This window comes from Furipterus horrens, unplaced genomic scaffold (genome assembly GCF_987537825.1).
Source record: "Furipterus horrens unplaced genomic scaffold, mFurHor1.1.pri manual_scaffold_13, whole genome shotgun sequence".
NCBI classification, from domain to species: Eukaryota; Metazoa; Chordata; class Mammalia; order Chiroptera; family Furipteridae; genus Furipterus; species Furipterus horrens.
In genome coordinates, this window is record NW_028327183.1 from 58,613,518 (window position 1) to 58,641,409 (window position 27,892).

Sequence of the window (27,892 nt, forward strand, 5' to 3'; positions counted from 1 at the left end):
GTGACCAGAGTTGGATGCCACAGGAGGTAACCAAAATAGAATGGACCTTCATTGTAATGTAAGTTCTGAGAATATGGAAGAACGCAGGCCTCTGCCACTGTCAAATCCCATAATAGCTAAGTGAAAAGTACACTTTTTAAAATCTTTAGAATCCAATCACATGACATGCAGGGCATTACAAGGATGTCATGTATGTGACCATCTCCTTTGTGCCATGGAGTCAGGGACACAACAATCCAGATTGGTCATGGGGCAACGCACAGCAGTAGCCGATGATTACCCAGTTAGCAACCTGGTGGAAAACCTCTGGTCATGATGGAATTATATATTTAAGAATTACCTCCTAATTTATCTGGGATGATAACCTTCCAAATTGCCTGGGATGTTTCTGGTGGCGAGGTCAGGTTAAAAAAAAAAAAAAGGAAATGACACCTTCTAACCTCAGGCAAGATTTAGGAATACAAAGTTTAACATTTTTATGTTAAGGAATGATTCTTATTTCTCCAAGAGAATCTCATATCTAAATAAGATTAAAATCTTAAATGGCAACTCAGGTAACTGAAAAATGCTCATGGTTATTACCAAGTTCAAAAATGCTATTAAAATGTTTTAATTTTATAAGTGTGGTTAAAAATGTAGAATCATGCAGTGTTAAAAAACCCTCAGAATTGTTGAAATGTGCAATATTGAAAACTGAAATAAGATTTGTGAGGCAGACTTTAAGGCCTAAGAAGGCACTAAGTTTTTGGATTTATAATTTTAACCAAAAAAACCCCACCCCCACTATATTTAATAATCCCAAACACTTAAAATGGACAAAAGGGACTGAGAAATATCTTATTTTTAAATTTTTATTGCTGACACTACTACAGATAGATATAACCATAACCATATTAAGAAACCAAAAACCTGTGCACAGAAATAATATGAAAAAAATCGAGATGTTAATTAGCCAGTCTTTGGATGATGAAAATATGGGTGAGTTTCTCTTCTACGTTTCTGTAACTTCAAAGCTTCTATAATGAACACATTCTGGGTTTATAATGGGAATACATGTAATAAAGATGGATTACCAAAACACTATGATAAAGACCATTCAGGGAAACCAAGACAAAATATTTAACCCTAATCCCACAACCACAGAACTATTTCCTGTATTTAAGATTTCTTACCATCTTTGACTCTATGCATACTTATCATTAACACCCTAACGATCAGACTGGTATACAGACAGATGTTAACAGGAGTTGTCAGGAATATGGGTGACCTTCTTTTCTCCTACTTTACTGAATTTCCCAAAGTTTGCTATAAGTATGTATTATATTTGTAATGGAAAAATACATATATAAGATTTAATACCCAAACACCAAAGATCATTCAAGGAACTTGAGACAAAATATTTAACCATAATCCCACAATGACAACACTAGTTTAATAATTTTCCATATTTTTCGCCTTGGACTTGATGCACACATATTCAACAGTCATTATCACAAGCTTGTGCACTGACACAAGAAAGAGGACACAGATCAAGATGTTAACAGTTGCTGGATGTTGGGACTATGGACAGTGTTTTTCCTTTTCCAATCTTTCCTCTGGGTATGTATTATGCTTGTAATGGAAATACACATAATAAACCTTTGATATCAAAACAGTATTAATAAGGAACGTTAAGATGAAAGTGTTTAACCATAATCCTACAAAGATAACACAACTATTTTGAATACACATTTTGACAGTTATAATCATAAACCTGTGCACAGAAATAAGAAACAATATACTAAAGACTGCATCTGTTTTTGGGTGGTGGGAATGAGGTTTTTTCCCTCCACTTTTATTTCCCAAGTGTCTGATAATGAGTTCAAATTATGTTCACGATGGAGACATGACTATAAATGTTTTAATAACACTACCATAATGAACACCAAGGAATTTAAGAAAATAATGCTCAACTATAAGGCTACAATAACACAACAGCTGTGGACTATAAGCATACATTTTTAAAGTTATAACTGCAGTATAAATATAATTCTGTGTCCTTTTTCCACTTAATATTCTGTAAATATATTTCCATGTTACTACATAACTCTTCATGATTATCATTTTTAAACAGCTGCGTAAGAATCACAGATACGTTCATTTGATCATTCTCCCTACTGTTTGGCATTTAAGTTGTTCCTAATTTTTCACTAACACAAGGTTGGAACAGACGCCCTGGTATCTGGCAAGTTGCTTTCTGAAAAGGTCCTACCAGTGACTACTGCCCGCAGTGATGAACCCAGGTTCACCCCTGTCAGCAATGGCTCCCACCTCGGCCCTCCTCTGAGGCAGTGGCTCACTGCTCATTTTCCTGGAGGTCCGTTCCAATAGGTCTCTTGGTGCAGCTAGCCTTCACCTACACCATGCCATCAAAACGGCCCCTTCTAACCTGCCCAGGACATAGTCTCACCGACCTGGCCATCCATTCTGTTCTTGATGTTTCCTTCTATCTGCTTCCTCACCCTCGTAGGCCTGCTGCTGTGTTGGGACTCCCTTCTTTGGTTTATTTGGTTCTGCTCTGGGCTCTCTGCCCAACACCTCCCTGGACTTTGGCATTCCCAGCAGCCGACACTCCCCTCAAGCCCTAACGGTGCAGATCTAGCAGAGTGAGGTTTGGGGACACTCCCCAATAAAGTATTTTAATTTCCTTGCCTAAATTATCTGCTCTTATCTTTTGCTCACTTCTTCTACAGATCTGCTTTTTCTTTCAGCCAACTCAAAGCCCCAAAATGTCTCAATAGTCATTGGGTGAGGGGAAGCAAAAGGAGCACAGATGTCCACAGAACAGGATACAGGAAACCTCAAGCTGTGAGGTCCCTCCGTAACTAATGGGGAAACCGAGGCAATCAGACCAACATGGCACTGATGGAGAGCTCAGAAATACTTTCAGGAGGTCTGAAAGAGGAACAGATAATACCAAAACAAATTAAGGCTGCTGGGGACCTGAGTCCATGTTAAGCTTCGGCTGACTGTAAAGAAAGTTTTTTTTTTGTTTTTTGTTTTTAATACAAGTTAGACATGAAGTTGAGGGTCAGACAGGCAAAGACAAGCATTAAGTTCAGCAATAGGAAGCTCTAAGGATACTAGCTCCTGGGCAGCCAGGTGCAAACTGCCCTGTGGCAGCGCATTCTAATGAAGCCACGCTGCTGCTGGTCACTTAAGGCAGGAAGCGCACAAAGAAGTGAGGCAGGTTGTTACTTGCATCCTTATTTACCATATGAGAGCCTCTTCTTATGGTTCTCAACCTTCATTAGGCACAGTCGTGATCTAGTGACGGTTGCAATCCACTCTTCTAAAGGCAAAGAAGTAACATTTACAGGGAAAAGCTTCGGCTTCTGTAAATTCACTATCAAACTAAAAAACATTTGCATGAGAATCACTTCAAGGTACAATGTGGCAAGGGATCAACTTGGGTTACAAAAGGTCAATCCATGTGATGCAAAGGCTTAAACAGCATTAGGTTCCAAAATGTGGGTGTAGAAAAGATGGCTGAAAAGGAAGGCCAAAGCACTTCTTTTCAAACAGCACAGAGTAGAGGACATTTCCTCTTCCATGCCTACACCTTTACTGGAATACTTAAAGAATAACACACAACTACTCAAAAAGATACTGAAGGGGCTAAAATAACGCACAATAAACCTTTCACAGGACCTAAGATGCTTACAAATATATTCTATTTTGTGGCTCATTTTCTTCCCCCTCCCCCACACTGAATCAAAGCGTTCCTGGTAAGGTACCTCTGCACACTAAACTGTAACTATGTATCATATTCAATCCAAATATTTGTGATCACCGCTTTGCTATGATTTGCTATTTTATACACATTTCTGGAAATATATAGGTTACAGAAATGTCATTTACAGGTGGCTAGGGCTATTTCTGTAGTCTCAGAATCTTCTAAGACTTCCTCAATCTGACTATTTGGATAAAAGGTATGTGCTGGGATTTCCCCACATGCACACACTGGTGTTTAAAGGGGGACAGTTATGACTGACGTAACCTCCACCACCTTAAGGTCCTTTCCAGTCTAAGGTCTCTGACGTTGAAAGTCAAGGTAAGTTTCCTTCTGACACTGTTATGGACTGGTCTGAATTCTCTGTGAGGGTCCCGTTGTCAGGAAAGGTTTCCAGCCTTTGCACTTGGGCTCTCAGCCAGTATGGGTATTCTGGTGTCTAGCAAGGGACAGGCGGTCACCAAAGAGCTGCCCACAGACATCACATTTGAAGTACTTGTCGTCAGCCCTATCATGGTCACTAGTGCTGGTGCTGGCATGCTCAGTGTAGTGTGAGCTTTCCCCATAGACACTTCCAGGCTCAAATATGATCACCCTCGCATGGGTCTTCAGGTGCTCACCGTAGGCTGGGTTGGAAGTGAAGGCGTCTCCACATTCCATGCAGTCATAGTATGGTTCTTCCACCTCAATCTCTTGATCTTCACTTTCTTCTGGGTCTTCAATCCCTGCACCGTCTGGCTCATCAGCGTCTCCCTCTGGCTCCTCAGCCTTTCCCCCGGGCTCTTCTGCTCTCTCTTCTGGGTCTTCAATCCCTGCACCATCTGGTTCATCGGCATCCCCGTCGGGCTGCTCGGCCTCCCCGTCAGGATGCTCAGCCTCCCCATCAGGCTCTGCAGCCTCCCCACTGGGCTCTGCGGCTTCCACACTGGGCTCGGCGGCCTCCACCTCCGGCTCAGCAGCCTCCACATTCGACCCCTGGATCCGCAGAACTTCTCGTGGAACAAGCACATTGGCTTCAACCTCCTGGGAAGCTGCTTCTTCCTCTTCAAGATGAAGTTTCTGATGTTTTGTGAGAACTGTGTTATGAATAAAGGACTTCCCACAGTCCTTGCACTCAAAGAATGGTGAATCTCTTTTGGGGGGCTCAGTAAGAAATGAGGTGTGAACAAAGGAAGCCCCATAATCGTAGGGCTCATCTTTCTCATGAATTCTCATGTGATCGCTCAGGTCTGACTGACTGAGGAAGGATTCTCCACATGTTTCACATTCATAGCGCTTCTCTTCAGCCTGACTTCTCTGTGAGTCAGTGAGGGCTAAGCCTGAACTAACAGCTTCGACACCTGTCTGGCCCTGTTCTGGTGAATTCTCTCCTGTATGAAGTCTCAGATGTTCATTAAAGACAGAGCCATGAATGAAGTCTTGTCCACACAGTTGGCACTGAAGAAACATCCCTGTAGAAGGACTCTTCTGTGGGGCATAAAGCCTCTGTGGGTTAATGATTAGAGGTTGCATAAAAGGCTCATCATACCTCCTCTGTCCATAAAATGGATCTTGCTCATGGACTTTCTGATGCTCAAATAGGAATGAGCTATGAACAAAAGATTCTCCACATGCCGGGCATTCAAAGAGCTGCTCTCCAGTGTTATCTGTCTGATATTCACTGACGGAATGGGTGTGAATTACAGAATGTGTATACTCACGAGTGTTGATGAGATACTCTCTATTATGAACTTTCTGATGGTCCTTAAGGTCTGCACGATCCGCAAAGCCCAGCCCACAGTCCTCACATCCATAGATTGTGTCCTCAGAATCCTCCTCCTGAGCCTCGTCCTGCTCTTCTTCCTCATCCTGCTCATCCTTCTCATGCTGCTCAGGCCCATCAAGGCCTCCAGAGTCTCCAAACAGCTTCCCCCCATGGAATTCCTCCCGGGCATAGATTTTCTGATGTGTACCAAGGTCTTCAACAGTGGCAAAACGTTTCCCACAATCCTTACATTCTTGCTGCACTGGCTGTTGAGTGTAACCTGTCTGTGCCGGCTGTTCTGCATAACCTGTCTGCACAGGCTGTTCAGCATAACCTGTCTGCACAGGCTGTTCAGCGTAACCTGTCTGCACAGGCTGTTCAGCGTAACCTGTCTGCACTGGCTGTTCAGCGTAACCTGTCTGCACAGGCTGTTCAGCGTAACCTGTCTGCACTGGCTGTTCAGCGTAACCTGTCTGCACAGGCTGTTCAGCATAACCTGTCTGCACAGGCTGTTCAGCATAACCTGTCTGCACTGGCTGTTCAGCGTAACCTGTCTGCGCCGGCTGTTGAGCATAACTAATCACCACTGACTGTTGAGCATAAACTGTCTGCGCTGGCTGTGCAGCATAACTCGTTTGGGGGTCAGCGGAAGCTAAGCTGCGAATAACAGATTGTTCATAGTTTTGGCTTCCAGAAGTCTTCCTATGGTGAATCTTCTGATGCTCAGTGAGGTCGGAGCTACGAACAAAGGACTCTCCACACTCTGGACATTCATAGAGTTTCTCTCTAGGGCGAAATGTTTCAGGTTCACCAAAACGTAGGGAGTGAATTACTGAGGTCTCGCAGTTCCTTCGCTCAATGTTTTTCTTCTTAGCATGAGCCTTCTGATGTTCATAGACATCTGAGTTGGAAACAGACGACTTGCCATCCTTCTTAAACTCACTGGCTTCCTCTCCAGTAAGACTTTTTGGAGGTTCAGTATGGGATACACTGCATATAACAGTGTTATTTTTACCCTCTTCATAAGTGTTCCCTCTGGCAGGAGTTTTCTGTTGTTTATCATTAAGATCTGAGATGCAATTGGAGGATTCTCCCTTCTCATTACATTCATTTCCATCGAGACTTTCGGGAGGTTTGAAAGTGGGTAAGCTATGGATAACAGACCTCTCATATTTCTTTCCTTCAGAGGCCTTCTCTCCACCATGGGCTTCCTGATGTTCAATAACATTTGAGCTCTGAATGGCAGACTCTGCAATCACTTTCGGTTTATTGGGCCCCACTGCACTGTGACTTTCCTGAGCTTCAGCAGAGGCGAAGCTATGAGTAACAGACCTCTCATTTGGTTTCCTCTCACAGACATTTTCTTCAGTGGGCAATATCTGATTGTTATCAGGGTTAGAACTAATGGTGAACGCTTTCTCATCCTCATTTTCAGGTGGTCTTGTTATAGTGTGACTCTTCTGAGATTCAGTGAAGGAGGGCACACTATGAATGACAGACTTCCCATAGCCCCTGCTTTCATAGAGGTTCTTTCGAAAATGAATTCTGTGATGCTCACGGAGGTTTGGGCTTTGCCTAAAGGCACTACCACCAACTCTAAAGTCATAGAGCTTCTCCTCTGAGTAAGTTTTCTGCCGCTTTTTAAGGGCCTGACCAGGAATAAAGGTTTCCTCACGTACTTTACCCTTATTTTCAAAGAGGTTTGCTCTAGTATGGATCTTCTGATGTCCTTTCAGAGATGAGCTGTGACGGAAAGTTTCCCCACACACCTCACATTCATACATTTTCTCTTTAGCATACATTTTCTGAAGCTCATTAAAGGGTGGGCTGGGCTTAAAGGGCTCATCATCTTTGTCATCTCTCCCATGGGTTTTCTTCTGGTGTTCAACCAGGGCAGAACTATGAAGGAAGGTTTCCTTACAAACCTTACACTCATAGAATTTATCTTTCCCATATATTCTCTGAAGCTCACTGAAAGTGGGGCTAGGCATGAAGGGCTCCTCACATTCCTCGTCATTACACTCTGTGAAATACTCTCTAGAATGAATCTGCCGATGCTCAGCGAGAGCGGTACTCTTATTGAAGGTTTCCCCACACTCCTTACATTCAAAGCGCTTCCCCCGAGCCTGACTTTTCCGAAACTCACTGACAGCCACACTGTGGATAAAGGATTCCCCGTACTCATAGAGGTTCTCTCTCGTGTGCATGATCTGATGCTCAACGAACTCGGAGATCACACTGAAAGCCCTCCCACACTCATCACACACGTAGGGCATTGCCGCAAAATCAAGTGGCTGTGACTCAGTGAAGGAGGGGGCACTAAGGCTGCTCATGCTCGTGGCCCTTCTCATGTCACTCCAGTCAGAGGGTCTCTTTCTAGGGCTGCCTCTCTGCTCATCTGTGTCACGCTGATAGCGCCTTTTTCTTTCAAGGGCCCTCTTTCTGCAGATAAGGTCTGAGTTACAGTTAAAGCCTCCCCCAAAGGCATTCCCTTCGTAGCCCCTGTTCTGAATCAACGACTCCCTCTTGAAGGACAGTTCTTTCCAATCATTGTCTGGCCTTGTGGGGAACCTCACTGACGCATCATTGGAGTCCCTCGCCCTTCCGGATTTGGAGTTTCGCGAAACGTCCTTGATGAATTTCTCCATTATCATCCCATGGGAAGAGTCATCTTCACAGATTCCCCGGCGGTGGGTTGACTTTTTGGTTTCAGGCATAGTTTTCAGACCTGAAAGGAAACAGCAAATGTAAATACTCCCTAGTTCCTGTATTTGTGCAAAAGGAGAGCAGGACTTCTGTGATGGCGGTGTGAGTATAAATTGCTGAAGGGTTATCAAGACAGCTGGTCCTCGAGGGACATCGTTTCGTTCAACGTCGTTTCGTTTTACCACGGACGAGATGCCGTGGGACGTTAACTCTGTATCAACGAGCCTATGGTAAAACTGGTTCTGTTAGACGTTGTTTCATGTAAAGTCACACTCCCTATGGACAATATTAAGTGAGGACTCACTGTATGTATATATAGTGCCCATCTCCTTGATTAAAGTGGCCACTACGTATGATCTGCCTAGTGCTTACCTCGATGGGTGCTGGGGTAGGCACTTCTCTTTGACCTTGAATGGCCTTGTGTCATGAGGGAGGGGCCATCGTCTTCGGCAAGCTGAACCCCTGTTCACAATAATACGACAGCTCATACTCAAGTTGGGGACCAAGACTCATCACCATAAATTGACGTCTGTCTTTCTCTGAGCCACTAACTATGAAGCAGCCTGTATCCAATCCTTTGGGCGTCTTCTATTGTAGTCTCATTTCCTTATTACCTTTCTAATCTGAATTTCAATTAATCTTCCTGACTCGGCCTACAAATTTGTACACAGATATTCATGTGTCCCTAAACTCAGTGTATCCATTACAGGCTCTACCTTCTCACAACCACCTGCTAAATCTTGATATACTTTTCCACTGGCCTCCTTGGTTTTCTTCCCACCTCGCCAACTCTTCTTTTCCTACCTCTTCTCCAGACACGAGCTCCTCAAGGCTCTACTGCCCCACACAACACTCTCGGTAGAGTTCTCTCTTCCCAGCACCAGACCTGCAGAGCCAACTGCCCGTTACGACCGCACTGGCTGTCTTGGAGGACAGTCTTAACTGGAGCTCAGGATCCCATACTAAGCGTGTACGTAAAAACCTCTGCTGTCACCACTCTATAAAAGAGCATCAACTCTTGTGGCAAGCGCCGTCTGTTCCCCCACCCTGTACAATATGGGCTTCACCCAGAGCCAAAGTGATTTCTTAAAAACACAAATCTCTTCATTTACTCTTCTTATTGAAATATTTTAAAGGCTTCTTATTACCCTTGAAGTCAAATATATTAACATGGACTCTCACACCCTGCAACTTTAAAGAGTCAGGTGACAAAATGCTCCGATGACGGGAGACGCGGGAGCTTACCCAGCGAAAGCAGCTTCCTGTAGTTGTCCATGTTGTCCTGGATCGGGTTCTGAAGCCGTCTGTCCTCGGTGAGGTCCAGAACGTCCTGGTATGTCATTGTGTCCTGGAACAGCAAACACAGACCTCTCAGCAGAGTTGTTTCCCACGGGCATCCAAAGAGAGAAGAATGCTGGCACCACGGGAGCTACACACACACACGTGTGCAGAAAGTGCTCACAGTGTGTGGGATTCTGAGGGATCCAAGGCAAGTTTTACTAGGGACCTCCTTTGTACCTACCTTGGTGCTACACTCTGAGGAAGATCCAAAAGACGTATGACACACATTCCTTGCCCTCATGCAGCTTATAATTTGGTTGGAGAGAAAAGACTCATGAAACAATCAGAGAACAATGAACAACAAGGTGGGTACAGATAATCGGTGCTAAGCAGGCTCAGTAGAGGGGCAGTTCAGGGCGAGCTGGACTAGGGAGCCAAGGTTTTCCAGAGGGTCTTGGCCGGGGCCTCCTGTGGTGGGTACGGTTCTGACGCGGAGAGAAAGGGGCCTGGTGGGAAAGCTCCAACGGGCTGAGTATCGACTGTGCGTGGCACATGCGGGGAACAAGGGAAATGTGTTTGGCAAACATCTGGTCAGGAAGTGTGACTTCAGCCTCACTCCCCAGCCTCTGCCCCCAACCTCCCTCTTGCACACACCTCTTTTATACAACATGGCTGCCCCGTGGGCTCCTCTAGGTGTGAACAAGTTCCAAATGACCTAGAAGTCACTTAAGCACTGAGTGCCTGCACTTTATAGCTGCCTTTTCTGTTTTAATGGAGACTTCCCTAAAAAGAACTATTAAATTCCCTGCTTTACGCAGGAGAGTCTTCTATGCAGAATCTTGCAGAACCCTTTCTTATCGCTGCACTGGAACACGACTGTTTTCAGAGGTGCTGGCACTGGGGAGTATGGCACCAAGGTCTAGAGACAGACTGAAGGAGGGAGACTGTGCAGAGGGAAGCCAGAGAAAACTAGGATTCAAGGAGGACTGCACCATCTCTGAGCCATGCAGCCTTAGGAACAGAAATCTTTCTGAGCCTCAGGTTCATCTGTAAAAGGGAGAGAAGGGCCTCAGCCTACAATGTAATGGGTGGCTTAAATATTAGGAAAAACTACATGAAGAAAACGTGTATTGTTATCACTCTAAACTAGCATATAGAGATACTCTGCATGGCCGGGAAGGGGCACGGACACTGTAGCCCTGGGGAAACGCAGCAGAGAGCGTTCGCACAACCAGGCACGCCTCTCATTGAGGAAGGTAAACAAGCACAGGCGCTGGGATTTGGGAGGAAGGCAGCTTCCAGCAATAGGCAATTAAATGGCAAAAACCACCAAAACTAAGCAGAACTTCAAAAACCTAACTCTGGGTTAGGACTAAGAATTTAACCAACAAGCGACAAAAGTTCAGGAGCCTTACAAACCGGCACAGCGAGCACCCCGAGGGGCTCAGACGGCACGTGTGAGAGCCAGAGGCCCGGGTGCTCAGGCCCGCGGCAACAGCACCTGCTCAGGGCGCAGCCTGGCGAATCAGAGTGCAGACGCACTTGTGAGAGGGGCAGACCAGATGGGGTCAGGAACTTGGTGGGGCGGAGGGAGTCAGGAGGGTCACCGTCTCTGGTGTTGACAGGCTCCAAGGACGACAGAAAGAGGGAAGGGGCATGGCATTTTTCCTACCATTTGCCAAGTCTGAGTAAAATAACTATACATTAAATTTCGAATATTGTTCCTCTGAAAGAAAATGATGCTCTGATGTAAAATTGATAATCTGCTGCAAGCGGGTAGCTCAAAAGCAGTTGCTTGCTTTGTGTTGGTGATCAGCTGTGGTGCCTAAGTTTGTCCAAGCTGCCATCAGGGCCCTGGTGAACAGACGCTGTCCGAAGAATGGGACCCTCACACACACCATTAAGTTTCACAGGCGATGCTAAGAGAAGATGAGAACTCCCTGTTCTGCACCCCCAAATGCAGTTTGTATCTTTGGCTGCTGCTCTGTCCCCCACCACGAGTTAGCAGGCACCAGTGACTTCAGATTTCTGGGCTACACAAACATGTGATCACCTCCTTACAGTGTCAAAGCCAGACGTCCGAGAAGCAACACAAGACGAAATCCAGCTCCCAGCCTCCTACGCCTCCATTCACTGCCCCAAATGAAGACATTCACGTCTCCCGCTTCCCCGCAGACCCCTGAGCACTCGGGCACCGGCTTACAGAGCAGTGTTCAGACGCCACTGAACCGCCTTCACGGGTGGCATGTGCGTACTGGGGAGGCTTCTTTTTCAAAATCAAGTTTACAAGTTTCTACAATTAAAATTTTTATGTGGATTCCTAACATTTTGGTCAATTTGGTTTCTCCAAATAAGAAATAAAAACTCGTGACAAGCCTAGTATGCTACAAACTGAGGGTATTGCCCCCAAGACCACAAGGACACAATCCACACTCAGGCTGGGAGGACCCGGGTCACCTCTGACCCCGCCCACCTGCTACGACCCCGCCCACGTGTTGCTGCCACAGCAGCTCTGCTTTCAGCATCTGGGTCCTTCCCCTCTCACACACCTGCAGGTCCTTGCCCACCCACCTGCAGGACAGGGGACAAACGACAGTGTTTTCCCCGGTAAAATTCAAAGCCCTTCCCATCTGACCCATCACACGCATCGCACCACAGGAACCACTTTTAATCCACCTCCGAGCCCTGGAGACAGACCTGTGCGCTTGGCTGGGCTACCAGGGACCAGGGAGGGGGCCCGCCCACGCTTTCAGGCAGGCTTGGGTCCCATGCCCCGTGTTCTAGCCAGTCTAGCCTGTGTTTGGTCCTGCTCCAAGGCCTTTCCTGGGTTCTCCCTGATGCGTGAACTCTCCCCTCACCCTGCGCTGCACGCGGCCAAAGGCTCTGACCAATCAGCCGTCAGATACACTATTTACACAGAGGTTTATCGGTGCTGATTGTTGTCAGCCTGAAAGCCTTCAGGGCGAGGACCCTCTCTTGGTCTCCCGTACTCGCTGGCGTCTAACCTAGGCGGGCGCTTCACATTAAAGGAGACGCGGGCTCAGCCTTGTTGGGTGGCGGCCCCCCTCCCCACTGCCCTGCCACAGGTGACCGTCCTTCCTCCTGAGAGGGCAGCTCGAACCCCAAGTCCCCCCTCTCACTAGCTTCCCCAGTGCAGTGCCTCTTACAATGCCAGCCGCACGCGCTGGCACCGTGTGCGTGCCTGCCCTGGGCCGGCATGGTATGAAGCACTTCGCGTACATGTGTGAATCTCATTCGCTCCTCACTGCACCCAGTTTACAGATGAGGACACTGAGGTTCAGCTTAGTTACGGGCACGACCCAAGGCCACACAGCTAACAGGTGGCAGAGCTGGGCTTCAAACCCAGCTCTTCGCAGCTCCAGAGCTTTGCTCCCTCTTGCCAGTCTGCCCTGTGGGTTTGCAGCCTCCCTGCCGAGGGCCAGAAGGTTCCCCAGAACTGCCCTGCTTCCCTGGCTCCCGAGAGAACAGCCAACACGACAGCCTACCACGTGACTCCAGTGCCGTGCGGGGAAGTGTTCCTGTGACGATGTGGATGAATCAGGAAGTAGCCAGCAGTCGCCCTGGCCACCTGTCTCCTCTGGGGACAGGCCTGGGAGCCTTTCAGGGAGGGACCAGGGCTCCGCCACCCAGGTGGAACTTCAGGGGCAGAGGAACACACCCCGTGGGAAAGAAAGGCATCTCTGCCACGAATGAAGACGGCCTCTCCAGAAAGAGGGGACACCCAAGCATACCTGGGACTGCGACTCGTATTCCATCATGAAGTTCCTACGTCTGCGCCCCCTTTCCAGCGCAAAAGTTGTTTTCTCCATCATAGGAAAGGAAAGATCCCGCTGAGGAAATCCTGGGAAGGGAAAGGCACCCTGAAGGAAAAGGCCCCGACAACCGTGCAGGCGCATCAGGGAGCAGGTCAGAACGCAGGGCTTACGGCTTCTGGGACTCCTGGTGCACGGCCAGCGCTCTCGAAACTCCAGGTCCCTGCTCCTGCCCCTCCGGTCCCACTCCCGCAGCCGGTCTCGCTCCCACAGCCGGTCCCACTCCCGCAGCCGGTCTCGCTCCCGCAGCCGGTCCCACTCCCGCAGCCGGTCCCGCGCCCGCAGCCGGTCCCACTCCCGCAGCCGGTCTCGCTCCCAGGCCCGGTCCCAGTCCCGGTCTCGCTCCCAGTCCAGGTCTCGATCCCAATCTCGGTCTCGATACCAGTCCCGGTCACGATCCCAGTCCCAGTCCCAGTGCCGGTCTCGGTCACGATCCCGATCCCAATTCCGATCTCGGTCACGATCCCAGTCCTGGTCCCAGTCCCTGTCCCCTGAAAAAAGCCAGACATTCAAGGAGTGAACAAAGCCCTCGGACACACGGGTTCCCCCTCCACCTGTACCCCCCTCTTCGGAGAGGAACATGACCCTTGCTCCCGCCTTGACGAAACAGATCCCTAGTTGGGGTCTCTAGACACCCAAGGATGATCTGGAGCTTCTCCATCACCCGAGACCTGGAACCCTGTTTCTGGAGGCTTTGCCTAAGCAGGGCTCGCTTTAAAGCAAGTCCCAGAGCTTCCGACGCTCCTGCCGGTTTCCCAGGTCCTACACGGTCAAGTCCACATCCAGGAGCAGAGACGTCGGCTCTTCTGCCGTCTCGCTAACCCCAGCGATTCTTAGTGTGCACATCCTCTAGTTTCAAGACGTATGCACTCCCCAAAAGCAACGCTCCTTTTAAAAGTTCACTGAAGAAGCTTTAACAAATGAAACAGCGTTAGAAGCAGAGGCGGTAAACTCTGCCCCTCCGGCACAGCTTGAAACAGCCTACGGCAAACCTCCAGCTTTAAATGCTTCCATCGTTAAAAAATACACGTTGCATTTCACTCCATAAATTGGTGTCTGCTCTGCTACACAAACGCCTTCCTTATCTTGTCATCGGGTAACCCACGTTCCCCTCCGATCTCTGAGCAGCGGCTGCCCTGGGAAAGGCCCTGGGCGGCACAGCCTGCCCGGGTACTCACTGTAGAAGTAGGCAGGGCGTGGCAGCAGGGGCGCCGCTCTCTTCCGGCCCACGCTGTCTTCACTGTGGACGTCACTGGCGTTGTCTGAGAGGACAGCAGACACCCACTTAGTGCTTGACTCTCCAAGTTCCCCAAGCGGTGAAGAGGGTGGTCCCTCTCCCACCACATAACCCCACCTGCACGGGAAGCCTGACTGCTGGGAACCCCTCGCACCTCAGCTTCCCGCACCGACATGGGGACACGGCTGTGACCGTGTCTACCTCACCTCCACCAACCGCAGCCACGTAAAAGTTCCTGAGGCACCACGCCACAGGCTACAGACAGGAACCCGGCTAGAGACACGGCACGTGCAGCCTCCTCACGTGAGCCCTTGCACTGAAGTGTCTCCTTTCCCCCACATCCCAGGGCGGTGGGCGGACGGTTTCTAACCAGGGACACTGGCCACGCCCCGTGTTTGGCTGTCACCGCTGGGGAGGGAGGTGCAACTAGCACCTTGTGAGTGGAGAGAAGCCAGGTGCCACTCCACACCCTCCGACAGGACAGCCCTCCCACGAAGAGAGCGAGCCGGCCCAGAACGTGAGCAGCGCTGGGGCTGAGAAGCAGGGGCCACGCGGCCTCCTGGCGGCCCCATCATCCTTGCGGTCTCACCTTCGGGCTCATACATCTCCTTGTATCGCTCCAGCAGAGTCACGAGCTTTTCACAGCTCTGGGGCCGCTTTGCTTGCACCCAAGGCTTGATCCTTTCTGGGAGGATGGTCAGGTACTGCTCAAGGACCAAGAGCTCCACAATCTCCTCCTTCGTGTGAGTCTCTGGCTGCAACCAACCGAGGCAGAGGTTTCGGAGTTTGACCAGGGTCTTCCGAGGCCCAATGAATTCCACGTAGAGGAAGTTCCGAAACCTCTGATGAGAGAATTCAGAGTCAGTGGCACCTTCTCCTAGGATGGCGTCCGGGTCCTTAGTCAAGTCACTGTCTAGCTCATACAGATCTGTGGCCCAAGACTTCCTGGGCTTGCTGGCAGACAAGTACTTTGGAGGCAGCATCTCTAAGTAAAATTTTCAGTGGAGCAACCAAACATGAGTCACCAGGAAAGACACAGCAGCCCGTGACAGTCAGTCCTCAGGGACCTGCAGATTGTAAGGAGATACACACATGTCCCAGAAGTTGAGACTCATTCCTACAAGGGGCATCAACAACACGTTTGTGGACAGGCCAAGGCGGGGAGAGGTGTGTAAATCCCCCAATACACAGACAGACATGGGACACCAAGTTGCAGGCATGACCTGTGGGCCCCACGCAGACTGAAGGAGGTTTAGCTCTGCTACTCGCTGGTTTTGTGACCCTGGGCAACTTACTCAACGTCCTGGAGTCTGTCCCTACACCTGCAAGTAAGGAATAACAGACCCACCTCCCTTTCAGGACTATGATGCTTCCGTAAGCTAGTGCACCTAAGAATCCTCACTACCCAACTCCCCGGCACAGGGGACATGTTAAAGTGCTAGCCATCGCTGGAATTGGGTGTCGGTTTTTTTCTTAGCAAAAATGGACAGAGGGCATGAGGGGCTGGGGCCCACTCCTGTCATTGCTGAGCACTTCTTCCAGCAATGTCGTTGTGAAGACAGCAGACAACACGTAAAAGACAGAAGGCCGCACGATGAGTTGGAAGCGCTCAGCGCCAGGCAATGTGATTTCAGGGAACCTTCTGCACCTGTGCTGCTGTTGCCCCTGATGAATGCCGGGTCGATGAAATGAAAAAGTCAGCTCCGCCGTCACATGAGCCACACTGCCAGGGCAGCGGCTCCCAAGCCGGACAGCACCTAACACGTCCACCATTGTGGGATGTCCCGTCAGCCAGAGAGTCTGTCCAGTGTCTGGAGTCCGCAGGGGTCTGCCTGTCCCCAAACCCAGCCGCAGGCTCGCGCTAACACCGCTCCCTCGGGTATCTTTCCTGGGACTCACTTCATCTATTGGGGGCGCCAAACACTGACGGCATTTAGATGCTGGCGTTACGCTGCCCGCCTCCCGCAGGAACTGTAACCCCACACGGGGACCAGAGACGACTGCCTGCCTGACACAGAGCCCAGTGTCCGTGCGGACACAGCACACGGAGGTGACATGTGCTACGCAGTGTACAGCTGGTGTTAGGTGCTGGCTCGCAAAAGCACAGCAGCTCCAGGGGCGGGAATACCCTGGCTTACCCTCTAGGCCACTGTTCCAAGGAGCATTCTGGGGGTCACTCACCCTAACCTGCCCACTGTTCCACTGAACCTCTTACAGCAGGACCTTGTACACTGGTGGGGGAGGGGCGGCCCCACAGAACCCCCACGCACGAGGCAAGGATACCGCATTCATGTGAACAGGGGGCTGGGACTGAGCGACCAGCAGGCCTCTGCCTCAGCCTCCCGAAGATCCACTGTCTGTCTCCAGAGAACCGGCTTTCTACTTTGATGATCCGTATTACTTCACTTATATGCTTAGTGGTCTTAATTTTTAATTATCTGCTTTCTCCCTTAAAAGAAAAACTTTTTAGACAGTATAAAAGCTAGTTTTCAATCTTCCTTTTTCCCCCCTCATATAACCAATGAAGGCCACACATTTCCCTTCACTGATGCCATTTTGCCTGCACGTAAGGTTTATTACGCAGCCTTTTATTGCTGGTCAGCCTCAACTGGTGTTACAGAAGTAGGGCAATACAGGGGGAAATCTCAGTTTGGTGGCTGAATTAACTTACTCTGGCTTTACTTCTAGAGTAGAAAATCATATGCAGCAAAAAACACCCTGCTCAAAGCTAGAAGCGTGATTGTTTAAAAAAAAAGAAAAAAGTCTAAAGAGAAAAAGGTGCTTCAATCTTTCCAAGTCTCAAACTACACTCTGTCGTTGGGGAACCCGCGTAGGCGGCAGGGCCCTCGCTCTCGCCTCCCTGCACTGGGCAGCACCGCACTCCCAGGCACACGGTCCTCCCACTGCCGCCCTCCCCGGAGCTCCCGCAAGGCCTCGGTGACTTGACCCGTACCTCCCCGCCCACTTGCCCTGTGCGCCCTCAGGAGGAGAACAGAGAGGGGGCACTAGGTAACACCCTACTGGGTGGAAGAATTCTAAAGCCAAGGAAAGGGCAAGTGTCCCGGCTCTGGGGCACTGCTGTGACATTTTGGACGACAGCACAATTTCACCCAGGACCTGGCTCAGAGGGACTGCCCCTAACAGGAGCAGAGTCCCCAGAAGCCAGCATGCCTACATGGAGAGGGGGAAGGCAGAGCCCACACCTGCCCTGTGGCACCCAGACTCAAGAGAAAATCCAGGTCCCCTGCACGACAACAGCCCAGCCTCTCAGAGGCCACAGGACGTGCTGCGTCTGTAAATCACCTGTGTGGGAATAGGGTCCTTTCTGGAACTTCAGAACAAGCCACTATCCACAGGAACAGAGTCAAAACACCAGGGACCTGCAGACATTTTGAAGAAAGAAATACATGGTCAAGTAAACACGGAAGCAACGTAAAAAGAGTGTCAGAGAATTAACTCTCCAAACGGCTGTGGACTCTGATAGCATACGGGGTGAGGTCTTTTAGACCCTCAAGAAAAGGCCCATTCCCATGTCACAGAAACCAAACAGAGAAAAGAAATACAAAGCTTTCAAATTTTCGTTATGAAACCAGAATTCAAAAACCCAAGGCAAAGATTAGTACTAACCGCGGACCAACTCACTTATAAAAGGAAACATAAGACGTCTTAACAGTATCATTATTGCACATCATTCTATGGAGTTCTAACCAATTACAAGAAAAACAAATCTGAGGCATAAAGAAAGGTACAAAACCATCATTCTCTTATGTAAGACTGTCCACTCAGACATTATTAATGGAAACAGATCATATACTTAATGAGGAAATCGTTTGTAAGACTCCTTAAATATATATCACCAGTAACACATTTTTTTAAATAGAAAAAACTCTATTATAAAAATAAAAAAGATTTAATGAAAGAAATAGCACCACCCTGGCAGGGGTGCTCAGATGGTTGGAGAGTGATCTTGATATGCCAAGGTTGTGGGTTCAATCCCCAGTCAGGGCACATAAAAGAATCTACCAGTGAATGCATACATAAAAAGAAATGATAAATTGACCTTTCTTTCTCCCTAAAATCAATAAACAAAAAAACTTAAAAATATCACCTACGTGAACTGAATTATATTGCATAATATAAAAGGCAGTAACCACAGACACAGGATAGTCATGGGAAATGTGTTAATCCAGTACACTGAAGTTCTAAGTCCTCCCCAAAATTAATCTATATTATCTATTGGAATTTCAAAGAATTACGGGAACTTGACAATGGCTCTAAGCTGACATGAAAGAATTCCATTTGGATCAATACTCTGAAAATCAGTATGTCGAAGGCCAGCAAGCCAAATACAAAATTTAATAAATATATTAATATAATCTTAGGGCAAGAAAGTTCTTTTACAGTATGATGCCTAAAGACAGATGATATAAAAGTAACATGATGATCTGACCTATACCATCAAAGCCAAAAACATAAAAAGAACAAAAAAACCCCACTTGTTATTTGACAAAAGGACTGATTCATTTAAGAATCATAGTATGAGTTTACTAGAGTTGAATGATAGTCTAAGAGAATGGCATTTAAAAATATTAAGGAATATATGGATTATTTTCATAAATAGGAATAGGAAAACTAGCCAGTCATTAATTCTGGTGTAAAAGATCATACCACATATAAAAATGCTCAATCTAAAACCAAAATGAGTCCTGACCGGAGTGGTTCAGTTGGTTGGGCATACTAGTCCCGCAAAGCAAAAGGTCGCTGGTTCGACTTCCAGTCCAGGCACATACCTAGGTTGTGGGTTTGGTCCCCGGTCAGGGCACATACGAGGGGCAACCAGTTAATGATCTCACATCGATGTTTTCTCTCCCTTTCTTTCTACCCCCCTTCCCTTCTCTCTTAAAAAACAAAACAAAAAACCCTTAAAATGAACATGAAATAAAGATTATCCAAAAGCAGGAAAGGGTTCTTCTAACCTGACATTAAGGATACCCTTGATTAACTACCTAGACTTCTCTATTACATTATTTCCCCCCCCAACAGACATGTACTTAAAAAGCATAAAGCACCACTAAGTGAAAACTATAAGACTTAAAAAATTTGATAGGGAATCAACTTTTTTTTTTTTAAAGAAAATGTAAACAAACATGACTCAGGAAGCAGAGGCAAATCAAGGGAGGAAATAAAAATTTCATGAGCCAAGTACTCAGCATGTTATAAAAGCCTTCCAGATCACAGAAAGACACAAAGGGCTTCCTAGCTCATTAGTAATATGACTAAATGAACACCTGTAAGTATCCTGTCATAAGGTAACTTCCAACTTCTACGCCAAAAATTCACTCATTCCTATTTCCAGGAAATTTGGAATCAGAGTAAACGAATTATGATCTTTGTTAAATGTGCTCAAGAGTTTATGACCAGGCCAACAAAACAGCCTTTAGTCAACAAGAACATTAAAAAATTTACACTTTTAACAGAAAAACCTTAAAAAGGCAAACCTTAACTCCTCTTTCTCACAATGGCAGAGGAAATTCATTTCAAAGTTAAAAAAAGGGATCTTGGGAACAGAATAATCGTGTGTGTGTGTGTGTGTGTGTGTGTGTGTGTGTGTCTGTGTGTGTGTGAGAGAAGAAATTAGCATTCTCACTTACTGCTATGGCAATGTAAATTTTATGGAGGGAAATTTGGCTACATACCAAAATTAAAAATGTACATATCCTGTCCTATAAGTTCTACTTCTATGAATTTATCCCAGAGATATGCAATGATATATGGTACAAGAATATATTTATTGCAGTAATTGATAATGGACAAAGTATGTTGCCTACCGTTCAGCTAACGATAAGATCTCTTTAAATAGTGAGGCAATTGTAAATAAATGGATATGAGATGATCTCTAAGATAGTTTAAGTGCAAGAGGACACAGTAACTGTATAGCATGCTAACAAACTATAAAAACAGATTCATTTACTTGGACATAAATGAAAACCCAATGAAGAGGTGGGAGCTTTGACAAACTGAGAATCCAGTTCCACTGGAAGTATAAAGGTACAGAAATATCAAGACAATTCTAAGAAAGGAGGTACGTGTGTGTTGTGGGGCGACGGGGTGGTCTGTAAAATGACCCAAACAAAGGGAAACGAAGTATTCTTTCAAACATGATCATACTGACGGAAGGACAAACACCCAACCCCAGAAACTGACCTGTGTGAAAGTACATACACATGTAGAAATTTAGTTCATAATAAAGGAAAGATTTTACTGGTTTAAACACAAACTAGGAACTCTCTTAGGCCTGAAGGATAAAGGGTGATTTTAACAAAAGTGACAAGAGGGGACAACCCACAGAACCTCTGACTACCAAGGCTGGAGCAGGCACTGAACACCAGGTGAGACCAAAGAAACCAGACTGGAGTCTGGCCTCCACCCAAGAAACTCTGCATTTCAACTACACATTCTACGACCAATGACAATCACACTTTGTTCTCACTAATATAAATCACTGCACTCAAAAATTTCATCAAACAAGAAGGAATGAAAACAAAAACTGTTTTTAAATATTTTATTTCTTTTTCATTTATTTTTAGAGGGGAAGGGAGGGAGAAAGGGAGGCAGAGAAACATCAGTGTGGGAAACATCAAGGTGCGGTTGCCTCTCACACACCCCCAGCTGGGGACCTGGCCCGCAACCCGGGCATGTGCCCTGACCGGGAACCGAACCAACAACCTTTTGGTTTGCAGGCCAGAGCTCACTCCACTGAGCCACACCAGCCAGGGCTGAAAACAAAATTTTTATTAGAATGGTATGTGTTACGTTTCCAAGATATTTTGTCATTTTACTTTCTGATTACAACCATAAAAGACAGTACAACATTCAAACACTAGAGAATATTTAATGTAGAAATGACAAGGCACACCCACTGATCAAATTTGTCACTTTTACTAAAATGAAACCACACCAGAAGCTCTGCACGTCTGTATACATATTTTTAAGCCCAGTGATTTACGACTATCTTCCATACCACTACATACAGAGTTACATCATTCTTCCTAAACGCCTCTTGGTCTCTGGATGTACCAATGTACTTAAACATATGGCATAAAAATTAAGCTAGAAGAAAACTTCCATATAAACTTGTTATGAAGACTACTCATAAAACGGGGAAAAATCAGGAAAAAATTAATGATTAATAGAAGATACTTCCATTTCTTTTTGCATTTCAATTTAGAGTGTTAAGTTCATAATCAGAAAAAAGATTTCAACGTAAAATGTGAAGTTAGTTATTGTTCGACATTCCTTTCCCTTTCTGCCTGTCAGGCCCGTCAGCACCCCTCCCCTGCACGGACCCCTGCCCACTGCTCAGCCAGGCCTCATCGGGCCCTTGGCCACCTGTCGTGCTCCCCTCCCCCCCACTACCCACACACCCTCTTGGGCCAGTGCACCTGAGGAGGCTCCACACTCAGACCCTGACCTCGCTGACCGCTGGCCCCTCCGTCTCACAGTTCAAATGGAAGTCTGGTCACATGGCAAACCCATCCCCTTCATTTCCTGACGTGGAGGTGGACTCTCACACCCCAGGTTACTAAAGCTTCCACACCTCCTTCTGCTCCCTTTGGAGGAGAAATCCTAGCTTGAGTCAAGTAGTAGCTAAGGGCAGGATTTTAAAAAGTTGACCACATTCGGGGGACAAAAGTGGGGACACAAAGGGGCCAGGTCCAACTCTGGTCCCGGTGGCCAACAGCAGCCACCAATTCCAAGGGAGGGGAGGAGAGGAGACAGGTGATGGGAACCAGCCCTGGCTGGTGTGACTCAGTTGGCTGGAGCATCGTCCTGTGCACCAAAAGGTTGGGAGTTTGATTCCCAATCAGGGCACATGCCTGGGTTGTGGGTTCAGTCCCTGGTTGGCACAGATCTGGTAGGCAAACAATTAACCTCTCTCTCTCTAAAGTCAATAAAACATATTTGTAGGGGACGGTGAAAGCTGAAGTTACAAAAGGAAGGCCAGCTCGCTTGGCCGGGATCAGGTACTTGCAAGGTCTTGCCTGACTGAACACGTTTTTGATAAGGAAAGCTGGAGCCCTGGGGGCTGGAAACAAAGCAGGAGCAGGGAACATCCTGCCCATTAGATTAGAGCAGGAGCTGCTTACAAGATATCTGAGAACACTCTGCCTACAGCTTTCTCGGGAGGTTCTCATCAGTTTTGTTTCTTAGAAGTTCCACTCGTTAGTTTTACCTCCTGACTGCTGATGTGATGGAACATTATAAATAAACTTGGTGGACTCAGGCCGGGGTCACTGTCTCTCCATCCGAGGGCAAGGGACCCCCTGACCCCCGCTTTGCATTAATCTTGTCTTATATCTATCTGTGTTTTTCCTTCAGGTCGCCCCCCTCCCTGGTAACTTAAGTTTTGACATCAAGCTGCGCGGGTCGCGGCACAGATTATTTTTTCGATCAAAGGAACCAGTAACGATTTCTCCCCCCACACAGGCAGGGGTCCTGGGTTTCTAGCTGTTCTTCCACCTCCAAGGCCTGCTCGTCGATACTAGACCCCTAAGCACGAATGCAGTGTGCAGCATCAGCACTGCGCGCAGAGCGCTGTGAGCGAGCTGGACCGCTGGAAAGCACATGCAGCGGCACTTCCCGCTGGACAACGGTCACCACTGTGGTGTGTGCTGCAGAATTGACGCCACTGAAAAACTTTTATAGCACTTTGCTTCTATTTCATAAAAATGAGCGGAAAACAAAAGCATGGTCCTCACAATGAATGTAACTCAGACAACTGAAGATGGACTTAATCAGGCCCCCCTGCCACAAGGGGTGGGGGGCAGTCAGCGATTCAAGCCTTCAACTGAACTGAGAAGAACTCGATTAAAGGGCACGTATCAGAGGCTGCAACTGTGGCTGCGACACGTGAGGAGGTGAAGCAGCCCCATGACCCCACTGCCTGACTGACCGCAGGCGCCCACCTCCCATCAGGGCTGAGAAGCTCCACAGGATCTCCCGCGAGCCTGTGTTACTTACTCTGGTCCCTCGTCACAGCCACCTGCATCGGCCCCTCCCGCGTTCTACCTACCTCATGAACGGGGGCTGCACCTGAGAACTGTAAAGTCAGGCACTCAGGCAGTTACCATCTCCATCTCTCAGGGACAGCGTGGTGTGTGTGGCCTCCGCTCCTGGTGTGCACGTCCTGCCGCTATGCAGACCGACAGTCCCTACTTCAGCACGCACGCGGGGGGACTGCTGCCCAGCCTGTCCCGCCTCCTGCCTTAGGCTGGGTACCCGACACTGCCGGCTGTCAGTCTGTGCCTCCCTTCACCCCGCTCCCCAAGTCTCCGAGTGCAGCCACAGCCCGCTCCCTTCCGGGACAGTGGCTCTCACACCTGGGGAGGAAAACTGCACCTGCCTTCCCAGGTGTGACAATGTAGGAGGTCTGTGGTTCCCCATGAAAAAGGCATTCCAACACGCACTCCAGAAGCTTTATGTACTTTAAGAACCATCACCCCAGGCTTCAGTACCCAGTTTGGTCCAACCAATCATGCACAGGTACATATGGTCAAGAGGGGCTGTCGGGGTAACAATCTTATGTGGGCATGTGAGCAAGTAGTAAGTGACCACCATGGTACCCTGCCAGCCTCTGGTCTGTGAGGCAGCTCCTCTCAGATAATCTCCACATCACCTCGGGCTTACCTCTATCACTTCAGCTTAGCATGTACCACACTGCAGCAAAAGTTCCTTATTGTTGTCCATTGTTGAGGGGTTTCCCGATCAGACCTAACTTGAATGGACTGGGAGGGTTGGGGGCTAGAGGTAGAGGTTATCAACAGTAACCCTAGCAAGAGCTTTGCTGCAACCACATGGTGGCACTGCTGCCTCGCAGGCCCAGTGCTATTCAGGTCTGTCCGCGCCTGCTCTTGATCTGATTCCATACTCACCAAGCATTACAGTTTCGTTCCCCTGCAGGTCTGCCTATAGGGAGAAAAGTCTGCTGATCATGCACACTTTGCTACAGTGATCGCCCATAATAAATCAATAAACCAAAATGGAGCGAACTGTTTTTCCATATAAACGAATATGTCAGTATGGCTTATGTAAGTTTCCTGGACTTCATTATGGGGACCTACCAACATAAGGTGAATCCTTAGGCAAAGTAAGGCTGCTGGGTCTCCACCGGCTTGAGCACCAGACACTGGACACTTGGAGCAGTTACTGAGACAGGGTATAAACCAACCCATCCCCAGAGGCCCCTTTGGAACAGCATGTTAGCCTTTCCCCGGGTGGGAATAAACCATGAGTAGAGCCACCTACCTTGGCAAACGTGTTTTCTTCCTCTACATTTAACTGAACTTCTCATTCAGGCGACACTGAGGCCAGGCATTATGTCACTCACTTCCGGACACCCAGAGTCTAGCATGATCCTGTCCTGGATCAGGCCTAGTATCAATGCTTGCAGGTAAAATGAACAAGCTTATTTCGCTCGCTTCTCCAGGTAACACGACTCACTGAGTCTGGTCTGAATCCATCAGCAAGCCATGAACAAAGAGTACAGCCCTCTTGGGTCTCTCCCCTCATTATTCTCTCAAATCCACTCACTTCACCACCCCACTGCTTGTGACCCTAATCCAAGCCACCATCTCTCACCCAGACCTGGGGGAGTCTTACTGCACCCACTGTTTCTACCTTCCCCTCCTAAACCCTGCAACCAGATGACATTTTAAAAACAAAAACCCAATTAATGTGTTATTCCCAGGGTGAAAATATCTCAATGAGTCCTGGCCAGGTGGCTCAGTTGGTTGGAGCATGATCCTGTACACCAAAAGGTCACGAGTTTGACCTTCCAGTCGGGCACATACCTAGGTTGCGGGTTCAACCCTCAGTCAGGGTGTGTACAAGAGGCAACCAATCAATGTTTCTCTCTCACATCACCATTTTCCCCTACCCCTTTCTTCTATCTCTAAAATCAATAAACCTATCCTGGGATAAAAATAAAAAATAAAAAATCTCAATGGCTTCCCACTGTGCTTCCGATCAAGCCCAAGTACTTACCATGGACTGTAAGGCCTTTCACAATGCAAACCCACCTCAATCAAATGGGCCCTATTCCTTCCTTTGCTCTAGGCATCCTGGACTTCCAGCTCCTCTCTGGATCCCTGAGGAACGTCCATGTCCCCTCTCTTTAACACTACTCTTCCCACGACACATTATTACCATCTACTACCCTTCAGGGCTTAACTTGAATGGCTCTGGCTTTCTCAGGGAAGCCCTATATGGCCACTCCCAGAACAAGGTAACTGCCTGGAATGAATGTTCTCTTTGAAGGCATGAGTCATACAATTATTTTTTCAATGTCTTTCTTAATACACTATGAACCCCAAGAATGCACTTCCTTTCCCACTTGGGGCCATGTTTAATAGACAATGAATCTCTCATGATTCTTTAATCACCCAATAAGACAGAAAGAGCATGGGAAAAGAGGACACCCAAGAGGATGGCACGGAGCCAAGGAGAATTTCCGGCGAACACACAATCCACCACAAGAGTCCATGCATTCTCAGAGGGCACAAACAGTGCCGTGGCCATGCGGATGGGACATGTGTGCTAGGGTGAGGAAGGATGTGCTCCCTCCATCGATGGGTGGCACTGTGAGAAAGGAATTCAGCTCACCTGGACTCAGCCACCTGGAGTCGCCTCCAAAAGCGTAGAAGTTCAAGAAAGCAGAGCTGGGGGGGGAAGAAAAAGAAAACATGAAACACCAAATTTACTTTGCAATGACTGGACTCCTCCAGCTGGAAACGACCCCACAACAGCTGTATCTTTCTCTCCTCCACTCACAGAGGTCAAATGAGACCAGGGAGAACAGCTTTTCCTCCCAGGATGAGAGGCCATGTTGTACCCTGGGCTGTAATCAAAGCCTGTTCCCACTGAGGTTGTATCAGTATGGGTGCAAATCAACCTTCCGGTGTCTTAGAAGCTTCTCTAACAAGCACAGCAAAACAGTAAAGGGGCTTTGGAGTGTACCAATTCAAGAACCTCATTTCTGTTCGACTCCCACTCAGGGCACGTGCCTGGGTTGCAGGCCAGGTCCCCAGTTGGGGGCGTGTGAGAGGCAACCGCACACGGATGTTTCCCTCTCCTCCCTCCCGTTCCCTCTCTCTAAAAATAAATAAATAAAATCTTTTAAAAAAAGAAAAAAGAAAAAAGAACTGCATTTCTCAATTAGCTACACAGCACTGGCCACCCTCTCGAGGCAAATGACACAGGCTGCAGGTTAAAGCTTGGAGGGAAGAAACGCATTCCCAGCGCCGCGGGCAGCGCCGAGCGCCTCACTTCACCGTGCGCGCAGCCCCTCCCCACCGCGCTGTTCATTTTCTCACTCGCTCCGCAGGGAAGCGGAGGCTGCGAGAACTCCACCTCGGAACTCACGGCAAACATGACAGACCAACCCGTCGTTTTGGGGGGAAAAATCCGTCCACCGACTGGTACGCTCCAGGGACAGCACGGGAAGCGATTACACAGGTTCTGCCCCTGAACAGCCAGTGAGGAGGCGGGGCCAGAAATGCAACTCGGCTGCAGTTTTTTAAAATTTCCTCTTTATTGTTATTCTGCTACAGGTGTCCCAATTTACCGCACATTTGAGTATGAAGGGACTTGCTTCCATCTAAGCCCTTAATGCTCTTTCCCCTCATTCGGTAACACCGGACAGGTTCTCAGCGCGGATTACCACCACCCACTGCCCGGGCCCCTGCGCCCCGGCGCACGCGAGCCGCCGGGGCCCCCGGGGTCACTCCCGTCACGCGACGGCCCCGGTTTGGCTCAGCGCTACCCGTCACCGCAGGATGCAAACTCCAGAAAAAATGAAAAAATCAGAGTTGGAAACGGCCGTCCTGAAGGACCCAGCGACCGCGCCACAAGCGGCTCCGCGCGTGGGTCACCCCAGGCTCTCCACCGCCCCCCGCCGCGGGGAACCCCGCCCCGGAACCGGAGGGCTCAGTCCACGCCCCCACCTGCCGAGCGCCCCCTGGCGGCCACCTTCAGCTCGAGCCCGTCCCAGAGCACCCAGGCCCTTCCCTTCGCCTAACCCGGATTGTCCTCCGAGCCCCGCTGTCCCCAGACAGGACACCCACAACCTGCCTCCTCCGTTTTCTCAGCTTAAGATCCTGTCTTTCCCCAAGTATACTACAATGCCTAACTTCCGAGCCAAAGCTCTCCTCTAGTGACCCCCAGGGCTGCATGGCTGAACCTGGCCCCCACATTTCCTGAGACGGCTTTGGCGCCCCTCAGAGGAAACAAGGCGCCGGCCGCCACGTCGTGCGGCTGCCCAA

At 48.4% G+C, this 27,892-nt stretch overlaps 1 protein-coding gene across 1 annotated transcript; it reads right to left on the minus strand.

Moving 5' to 3' along the window:
* Positions 1–2,618: 2,618 nt before the first annotated feature.
* PEG3 (paternally expressed 3) lies at positions 2,619–27,892 on the minus strand. The gene is made up of 10 exons (XM_090258999.1): positions 27,575–27,892; positions 26,235–26,290; positions 17,877–17,953; positions 15,163–15,640; positions 14,515–14,598; positions 13,450–13,827; positions 13,256–13,365; positions 9,468–9,570; positions 8,595–8,684; positions 2,619–8,244 (listed from the first exon to the last, which is right to left on the minus strand). Exons 4-10 carry the CDS (start codon positions 15,554–15,556, stop codon positions 4,187–4,189), a joined length of 5,217 nt encoding a protein of 1,738 aa, XP_090115125.1. The 5' UTR covers positions 15,557–15,640; positions 17,877–17,953; positions 26,235–26,290; positions 27,575–27,892; the 3' UTR covers positions 2,619–4,186.

Coding starts and splice junctions, on each gene's coding strand:
- PEG3 (XM_090258999.1), bottom strand. CDS start 15,556: ATGCTGCCTCCAAAGTACTTGTCTGCCAGCAAGCCCAGGAAGTCTTGG. Junction 13,828..14,514: donor ACGCCCTGCCTACTTCTACA/GTGAGTACCCGG, acceptor GGCTTTTTTCAG/GGGACAGGGACTGGGACCAG. Junction 8,245..8,594: donor CTACCCCAGCACCCATCGAG/GTAAGCACTAGG, acceptor GTTTCCTTTCAG/GTCTGAAAACTATGCCTGAA.